We start from the raw sequence: 10,510 nt of genomic DNA on the forward strand, positions 1-10,510 counted from the left end.
CTATCATCACTATCATCACTACCTTCACTATCATCACTGTTATCACTATCATCACTATCTTCACTGTCATCACTGTTATCACTACCTTCACTATCATCACTGTAATCACTATCATCACTACCTTCACTATCATCACTGTTATCACTATCATCACTATCATCACTACCTTCACTATCATCACTGTTATCACTATCATCACTATCATCACTATCTTCACTATCATCACTGTTATCACTATCATCACTATCATCACTACCTTCACTATCATCACTGTTATCACTATCATCACTATCATCACTACCTTCACTATCATCACTGTTATCACTATCATCACTATCATCACTACCTTCACTATCATCACTGTTATCACTATCATCACTATCATCACTACCTTCACTATCATCACTGTTATCACTATCATCACTATCATCACTACCTTCACTATCATCACTGTTATCACTATCATCACTATCATCACTACCTTCACTATCATCACTGTTATCACTATCTTCACTATCATCACTGTTATCACTACCTTCACTATCGTCACTGTCATCACTATCATCACTATCTTCACTGTCATCACTGTTATCACTACCTTCACTATCATCACTGTAATCACTATCATCACTATCATCACTTTCATTTCATTTCATTCACAACCTTTAGTTACTATGCCACCCGCAGTTGGAATCAGCTTCCAGAAGAGATCAGATGTGCTAAAACACTAGTCACATTTAAATTTAGACTCAAAACCCATCTGTTTAGTTGTGCATTTATTGAATGAGCACTGTGCTGTGTCCGAACTCATTGCACTATATTTTCAGTTTTTTTTATATATATAAAATCATTTTCTAACCGTTTTTAAATCGATTTTAAGTAAGCGTTTTAATCATTTTAAAAGTTTTAAAATTGCTTGTTTTATTTTTTCTTATTTTTCATGATTATTTTACTTTCTTTGATGTAAAGCACTTTGAATTACCATTGTGTATGAAATGTGCTGTATAAATAAACTTGCCTTGCCTTGCCTATCTTTACTATCATCACTGTTATCATTATCTTCACTTTCATCAGTCATCACTATCTTCACTTTCATCACCGTCATCACTATCTTCATTGTCATCACTATCATCACTGTTATCTCTATCTTCACTATCTTCACTATCTTCACTATCATCACTATCTTCACTACCGTCACTATCATCACTGTCATCACTATCATCACTGTTATCACTATCTTCACTATCATCACTGTTATCACTACCTTCACTATCGTCACTGTCATCACTATCATCACTATCTTCACTACCATCACTGTTATCACTACCTTCACTATCATCACTGTAATCACTATCATCACTATCATCACTTTCATTTCATTTCATTCACAACCTTTAGTTACTATGCCACCCGCAGTTGGAATCAGCTTCCAGAAGAGATCAGATGTGCTAAAACACTAGTCACATTTAAATTTAGACTCAAAACCCATCTGTTTAGTTGTGCATTTATTGAATGAGCACTGTGCTGTGTCCGAACTCATTGCACTATATTTTCAGTTTTTTTTTTATATATAAAATCATTTTCTAACCGTTTTTAAATTGATTTTAAGTAAGCGTTTTAATCATTTTAAAAGTTTTAAAATTGCTTGTTTTATTTTTTCTTATTTTTCATGATTATTTTACTTTCTTTGATGTAAAGCACTTTGAATTACCATTGTGTATGAAATGTGCTGTATAAATAAACTTGCCTTGCCTTGCCTATCTTTACTATCATCACTGTTATCATTATCTTCACTTTCATCAGTCATCACTATCTTCACTTTCATCACCGTCATCACTATCTTCATTGTCATCACTATCATCACTGTTATCTCTATCTTCACTATCTTCACTATCATCACTATCTTCACTACCGTCACTATCATCACTGTCATCACTATCTTCACTATCATCACTACCGTCACTATCATCACTGTCATCACTATCTTCATTGTCATCACTATCATCACTGTTATCTCTATCTTCACTATCTTCACTATCATCACTATCTTCACTACCGTCACTATCATCACTGTCATCACTATCTTCACTATCATCACTACCGTCACTATCATCACCGTCATCACTATCTTCATTGTCATCACTATCATCACTGTTATCTCTATCTTCACTATCTTCACTATCATCACTATCTTCACTACCGTCACTATCATCACTGTCATCACTATCTTCACTACCGTCACTATCATCACTGTCATCACTATCTTCACTATCATCACTGTCATCACTATCTTCACTACCGTCACTATCATCACTATCTTCACTATCATCACTACCGTCACTGTCTTCACTATCATCACTACCGTCACTATCATCACTGTCATCACTATCATCACTGTCATCACTATCTTCACTGTCATCACTACCGTCACTGTCATCACTACCGTCACTATCATCACTATCTTCACTATCATCACTACCGTCACTATCATCACTGTCATCACTATCATCACTGTCATCACTATCTTCACTATCATCACTACCGTCACTATCATCACTACCGTCAGTATCATCACTGTCAACACTATTTTCATTATTATCACTGTCATTACTATCTTCACTATCATCACTACCGTCACTATCATCACTGTCATCACTATCATCACTGTCATCACTATCATCACTATCATCACTGTCATCACTATCTTCACTATCATCACTACCGTCAGTATCATCACTGTCAACACTATTTTCATTATTATCACTGTCATTACTATCTTCACTATCATCACTACCGTCACTATCATCACTGTCATCACTATCATCACTGTCATCACTATCATCACTGTCATCACTATCTTCACTATCATCACTACCGTCAGTATCATCACTGTCAACACTATTTTCATTATTATCACTGTCATTACTATCTTCACTATCATCACTACCGTCACTATCATCACTGTCATCACTATCATCACTGTCATCACTATCTTCACTATCATCACTACCGTCACTATCATCACTGTCAACACTATTTTCATTATTATCACTGTCATCACTATCTTAACTATCATCACTACCGTCACTATCATCAATGTTCATCATATTCATCTCGGCCAGTGTTCTCCTCTTTATAATGCTGATGTGGAGTCTCATTAGGATGGAGAGACGAGGCCGGCTGCCATAATTAACAGGCATTAATGTTGCATTAGTCTCTGTAAGTTCAGGAGAAGAGCGACCCGTCTATTCAGCTCAAGAGTCTTTATTAATTACACTGATAACCCCCCTTGTGTGAACCCCTTCTCCATTTGCCCTGTGCATGATGTTTCATATTCATCACTAATTATCTGGATTGTGTTCTGAACATGTCTGTATTGTGATCGATGGACAGGCAAAGCAAAGAGATGAAGGCCAATCAGGCAAAGACATCGATGGAGAACAGCAAAGCCATCAACCAGGACAAGAGCATCAAAAACAAGGCAGAACGCGAGAGGTGCGGCACGACACACTGACGGCACAGTGTGATTAATAAATCATGGTCTGTCACAGTTTAATGGGTTTGTGTGTTTGTGTTGAAGGAGAGTTCGGGAGCTGAACAGCAGCAACACCAAAAAGTTCCTTGAGGAGAGAAAAAGGGTTGGTTGATGTTCTTTAGTCTTAGTTGATGCTTATGCCTCTGTTCTGTGAACAGTATAAATGCATTTGTCACAAGAGGATTTTGTATTCAAGTTGCTGTACAATTAAACACAATCCCAAAATCAAAATACATTTTTATGAAACCTACCTACATTCAAGTGTTGATAAAAACAATGCTTGAAGCTAGATTAAAACATTCTTCTTGTTTGAAAGTAGAGGGCCTGATCTTTATTTTGATGTATTGTATGTTCAGATATTCATACAATAAAATATTCTGGGGGCCATGCAATTTTAGTAAAAATCTGCAAAAACAGGCCTAACCCCTAACCTAGCCCTTCAAAAACTCTGTCTGGGAAAGAGTTAATAAGTCTTAATTCACCTTTCCATGGATTACGGCCTAAAACGTCTTAAATCAGAGCAGAAAGTCTGGAAGTCATGATGTCACGGCAGTAAATGTTGCATGTGCTGTAATAAACAAATCTCTTCTTCAGTATTTTAGTCTCGATTTCCAGTACAAACATCTACATATCTTTAAATCAAGACACATTTCCTGGAAAAGCAAGTATGTTTTCTCATACTTCATATGTTCAATCTGTTTCCTCAGTAAATGTATCTTAGTTTGAGGGTCTTTAGACATTTGTTCTGAAAAACAAGACTCAATTACTGAGGAAGAGCATCCGTTTCTTGCAGTTTGATCAGAAGGTTCAGTAAAAGTTATTTCCATACTCAGAGGTATTGTTTTTGTGAAATAATTTTAATTAAAATGCATATCTGTAGGATATCTTAAGATCTAAAGCCTATTTCTTGAGATTAGGAGTTTCTGCAGCAATATGTTTAGAAGATTTTTTTCATTGTTTATTTTCATTTTAAAAGTCTGAGACTAAAATGATGCTGTAGTCAAGTCACATTTATTTCGACAGTGCTTTATACATTGCAGATTGTTTCAACGCAGCTTCACAGAAATAAACAGTAAATTACCTGTTGCAGAATTATTGGGTTTCTCTGTATATAAACTGATGTTCCTCACTTGTGAAAGGGTTCAGAATAAAGCATCTGTTAAATGATTGTAAAGGTAGTACTGTAGCTCTCACTGATGTGCGTGAGGAACATGAATCCTGTGAAGATGATGAAGATGATGATGTTCTTCTTCCTCAGCTGGCCATGAAGCAGGCGAAGGAGCTGGAGCAGCTGCAGAAATCCCAGCGAGAGCAGCTGGACAAACTGGAGAAGTTCAACGAGCAGGTGAAAGCTCACGCTCACAGAGACAGGGTTTCAGAAGAGCGCTGCCCCTCCATTGATTTCATCTGATTTTTAGTTTTGTCTTCCATTACTCATATTCCCTACACGTGACGTCTGAAGCCATTCCTTAAATATGATTTGCCTTTTCTTTGAACAGCTTTTGAAATCCCATCATGCCTACAGTCAGACTCAAGGTAGGCTCACGCATTGCTCTCCTCTTTCTTCAGTTCTCTCCATCTGTCTCCTCTCTGTCTGATTGAGATTTACTCGTGGTGAAGGAACTTATTAAACATTTATACAGGTCTCAGATATTAGAGACTCGGGATCTGAACAATATGGTTTTTATTTCTGTAAATATCAAGACCACAGGGGGTACAGTAATCAGTGTATGGTTGAACACTAATAACACAGACTTCTGCAGTAAACCTGCTGACGGCTTGACTGATGAAGTTATTAATAATGTCAGGTGTGTTCGGACAGACTGTGCTGAATGCTGCTCAGCTATTGGCCAGTTATTATAAAGTCCCGCCCATTTGACAATTCTCCCAATCATCATAGAGAAGCCAGACAGCAGTCGACCAGTCATTGAGCTCCATTTCAAATCAAACTCATGCTTCTGTCCTAGACGGGACTCTTCAGTAAATATACATACAGGTCCTTCTCAAAAAATTAGCATATTGTGATAAAAGTTCATTATTTTCCATAATGTAATGATAAAAATGTATATATTAAATATATTAAAAATATTTTAGAGTCATTGCACACCAACTGAAATATTTCAGGTCTTTTATTGTTTTAATACTGATGATTTTGGCATACAGCTCATGAAAACCCAAAATTCCTATCTCAAAAATCTAGCATATCATGAAAAGGTTCTCTAAATGAGCTATTAACCTAATCATCTGAATCAACTAATTAACTCTAAACACCTGCAAAAGATTCCTGAGGCTTTTACAAACTCCCAGCCTGGTTCATTACTCAGAACCGCAATCATGGGTAAGACTGCCGACCTGACTGCTGTCCAGAAGGCCATCACTGACCCCCTCAAGCGAGAGGGTAAGACACAGAAAGAACTTTCTGAACGAATAGGCTGTTCCCAGAGTGCTGTATCAAGCACCTCAGTGGGAAGTCTGTGGGAAGGAAAAATGTGGCAAAAAACACAGAAGAGGTGACCGGACCCTGAGAAAGATTGTGGAGAGGGACCGGTTCCAGACCTTGGGGAACCTGAGTCTGGAGTAGAAACATCCAGAGCCGCCGTGCACAGGCGTGTGCAGGAAATGGGCTACAGAGAAGCAGCACTGGACTGTGGCTCAGTGGTCCAAAGTACTGGGCAAGGCAGGGTCAATGCAGCTAGTTATCAGGAGATTTTGGAGCACTTCATGCTTCCATCTGCTGAAAAGCTTTATGGAGCTTCATGGTATTACTGTGCTCTCCTGACCTGAACCCCATAGAGAATCTGTGGGATATTGTGAAGAGAAAGTTGAGAGACGCAAGACCCAACACTCTGGATGAGCTTAAGGCCGCTATCGAAGCATCCTGGGCCTCCATAACACCTCAGCAGTGCCACAGGCTGATTGCCTCCATGCCACGCCGCATTGAAGCAGTCATTTCTGCAAAAGGATTCCCGACCAAGTATTGAGAGCATAACTGAACATAATTATTTGAAGGTTGACTTTTTTTGTATTAAAAACACTTTTCTTTTATTGGTCGGATGAAATATGCTAATTTTTTGAGATAGGAATTTTGGGTTTTCATGAGCTGTATGCCAAAATCATCAGTATTTAAACAATAAAAGACCTGAAATATTTCAGTTGGTCTGCAATGAATCTAAAATATATGAAAGTTAAATTTGTATCATTACATTATGGAAAATAATGAACTTTATCACAATATGCTAATTTTTTGAGAAGGACCTGTATATATATAAATATATATTTTCATTTGACACAAAAACCTTTTCTAATAGTTATCTTTTGGAGGTATTTTCACAGCCACATGTAATTTGCGATCTGAACAACACAGTTTTAGGACAGGAATCGTGAACATAAAACTGATTCTGATTCCAGTACTTGATGATTCCACTAATGAATATTTTAGTAATTACACTGATTTAGTTTGATGTTGAACATGATAAAGTAACAGTCCGTGGTTGAGAGTCAAAACCCATTCAGAAATGTTCAGAGAGTGAACGAATCATTAGATTGATTCAGTGAGTCATCAGACACATACACGCCTCCTTCTTCCTTCCACAACATCCTCTGATTTGAGAGACAAGAGTTTTTCAAATATTTCTTTTCTGCTTCTTTTTATAAATTGGCTGAATAAAGAAAATAAATATACTGGGGTTGCACTATGATGGTTAAACTATGAATCACGGTTATTTAAAAAAATATATATAATCATGATTGTTTTTATTTTCATTTGATCTGAATTATTGCACTCTCACATAAGCACAGATCAGCGGGGAAGGTTAGTGAAAGAGGACAGACCAAACAACACACGTCTGCAAAGTCAGCTCTGAGAAAAATCAAGTTCGTTTTCTGAAGAAAAATCACCAAGAAACACTGCATCTTTTCTCTTCTTAATCACAATAACTATATTAATAATCACAATATAGCTTTTTATCTTTATTAAAAATTAGAACAGATTCAAACCCAGTAGAACCAACATACATTTAGCAAATAATGCATCACCTTTTTTTATTTTACATTAAAAAAGCATTCAAGAAAAACAAATAATCAGCTGTAAAAATCAGTGTGTCCATTACAAACGAATTGATTATTAAATCTACAAAAGCAGTTCAATCAAGTGCAGCGAGAGATGTCCTCTTTTCTTTTATTGCTCGATGAACACTGAATATTCTCAGACATACTGTAACCAACGGATCTAATATAATCTTACACACCTCACAATAGATCCAGAACATTCACTTAAGACACAACAGATTACGTTTGCTTGAACTTAAAGACTGTAATTCTGTGTATGTTTATCAGGAATGCACGCAGTCAGTACTCCTCTCAGAAAACACACATATAAAGATGATTTTCAATGTTTAATTACTCTTTGAGAGCATTGAGATCACTAGACGAGTGCTTAATGAACCCAGCATTGTGAAAACCTCCACATTTTTCACTTTTTTTTCCCTTGTAGCTCAAAATCAGCCCATGCACATTCACACTCATTCTGCCAGCGTCATATCAACAGCATTTTAAATCATGAATAGGAAACTCTAAAGACGAGATCCGGATGAATGAATGCTCTGTCAATCTGCTGTGATTCTCCAGGCCAAAGACATGCAGAAGATGGTGAAGCTGGAGGAGGACATGGACCGCAGACCAGCCACGGTGGTGTAAGCGCTCCATCCGTCAGCTGAGTCTTCATCTGTGCTCCTGAACCCCTGCAGCTGTAAACCCCGCCCATTCTCCCTACCTCAGCTCTAGCCCCGCCCACCGTGGTTAACTCCTCCTCTGCAGCGGCATCCAGCCAATCCAGCTCTTACTGTAGCTCCGCCCACACTGCTCAGACCAGCTCCTGAGGAGGCGGTGTGAACACGATTTTATACACCACCACCATCATCTTCATCATCTTCTTCATCATCAGCAGTGCTGCAGCCACTATGGCCGACAACTCAGAAGTGTTCTTTATGAACTTCTCAAGTCGTATCTTAACTGAGCTAGTTAACCGTAGCAGAGTCAGGCGAACGGACGAAGAATCTGATTAGTTTGTCACACCGTGTTTCTCCCGTCCTGAGCACTTTCTGTGTGTTAGGATGTCAAGGATCTTTGCCGATGTAGCAGAGCTGTAGCTTTCCTCTGAACACCATGAATGTAGACGCGTCTGGCAGCCAGATCACACCAGTGTCTGTTCCTCTACTGTGTTTTTAAGATCGTTTTACCCAAGTCTTGTTTTATTTGAGAGGTTTTGTGATGATGAATGAGTTTGTGAATCGCTGGTTCTGTTCTCCTGAGAATCCTCTTCGCACGGATCTGGAAGAACGTGACGCATCGACGCAATCCAGTTGCTTTCTCTGACACGAAACTGAACTTTGGTTGCACTTGTGTGCGCGGTCTTTTATTTTTTAAGTGTATTCTATTGGTACTTGTTTTAAAGAGAGGTGCGCTGCAGAAGAAATGATGTTCTTAGGCACTTTTGTCTTGTTTCAACCAGTAAGAATATCTAAAAAGCAAAACATAAATTAAAATGACAATCAAAAAGATATTAAGTCTTGTTTTCTGAAAACTGTATCAAAATGAAGTGTGTGAACACAAGAAAGAAATATCCCAACAGGCAGCCTATGGGTAGATATTTGTTCTTGTTTTAAACTTAAATTTGCTTCATTTTGACAGATTTTTCAGAAAACAAGACTTCTTATCTCGTGTCATTCTGCATCTCCAGTAAATGAATCCTGATTTGAGGATGTTTAGATATTTGTTCTGAAAAACAAGATAAAAACACTCATTGTTCGAGGGCTTTTGAGATCATGTTATTGGTTGTTGTTTTTCTTCTTGTTTTTCATCATGTTTTAAGTGTTTGGCGGTGAACACATATCTGGTGTGAAAGCAAAGTGCTTTAAATCTCCATCGCTTACAAATGTGCCACTATATGTCAGGTAGAACGTTTAAATTATTTTACATGATAAATGCCAAAATAAGGGGTTATTTATATAAAGATGCAGATATAAATATATAATAGTGAGTAGTTTAAGTTTCTTAGACGCTGTTTGCACTAGCTGAATGTGTTCTGTCGTGCGACCTCCTCGTAGACCTTTGCTCTGATATTATAGTTTGAGGAACAGCTGATTATTTTTGCAGAACTGTTGCGCTCTGAATTTCATCTGTTTTTTATTCCTTTGTCTTCTGAGTTTTCTGTTGCTTCTCAATGGATCATGCTGTAAGTGCTTTTGTATTTATAAATATATATATATATATATATATATATATATATATATATATATATATATCGTATTTGTCAAACTTCTAGCAATGAAAAAACTCAAAATACTGTTGTTATCCTGCTACTTTAATACTGTTTTATAGTATGTGTCCCAATAAACTCTCCCAGGTGTTAAATGAAAAGTGTTGCAGGTGTTTATTTCCTAACCCAGCAAATGTCATATGTGTAAAACACCCCTCACAAAAATTAACCATGGTTTTATTATAGTAAAAGTGTGGTAACCATGTTTTTTTTGTTTGTTTGTTTTTTCCTGTATCAATTACCTTTTGTAGGGGAGACACTTTTTTGACTTCCTCAGTTTGTGTAAATCCACGTGGGGTAATTTTTTATTCGCATTAATTTCACACTTGTCTAGTACAAATATGTTGCTTTGTTTATTACAGTGTATACATTTTTCTTTATTTACCATAAAAGAATTTTAGTGAAATGTGACAACATGCCCCGTAGCTGGAGTACAGTGTATCATCTGAGGGACACATAACTACCACATGACGTAAGATCTTAGCAGCCACGTTTGAGACGGCCCTGATCACAACACACAGCTATACAGTAAACTTTATAACAATATGAGGGTAAATAGATGAAGAAACGTTTAGAAACACAGATACACTCCCCTCCCTCCACACACAGCTTTCACAGAACACAAGACATAAACCAGACAAAATGCTGTACATTTATTG

The 10,510-nt window shown here is 37.2% G+C and overlaps 1 protein-coding gene across 1 annotated transcript in view; it reads left to right on the plus strand.

Annotated features, from left to right (window-relative positions):
• Nucleotides 1-9,952, plus strand: part of LOC127976952 (1-phosphatidylinositol 4,5-bisphosphate phosphodiesterase beta-4) — a gene marked incomplete at its 5' end in the record, with an annotated part of 21,659 nt that extends 11,707 nt beyond the window's left edge. Inside the window, 5 exon segments of the mRNA XM_052581544.1 lie at nucleotides 3,394-3,495; nucleotides 3,581-3,638; nucleotides 4,794-4,880; nucleotides 5,035-5,071; nucleotides 8,162-9,952. Of these exon segments, the coding sequence (XP_052437504.1) occupies nucleotides 3,394-3,495; nucleotides 3,581-3,638; nucleotides 4,794-4,880; nucleotides 5,035-5,071; nucleotides 8,162-8,250 (373 nt within the window).
• Between the last annotated feature and the right edge of the window lie 558 nt (nucleotides 9,953-10,510).

Source organism: Carassius gibelio, chromosome B18, assembly GCF_023724105.1.
Source record: "Carassius gibelio isolate Cgi1373 ecotype wild population from Czech Republic chromosome B18, carGib1.2-hapl.c, whole genome shotgun sequence".
NCBI classification, from domain to species: domain Eukaryota; kingdom Metazoa; phylum Chordata; class Actinopteri; order Cypriniformes; family Cyprinidae; genus Carassius; species Carassius gibelio.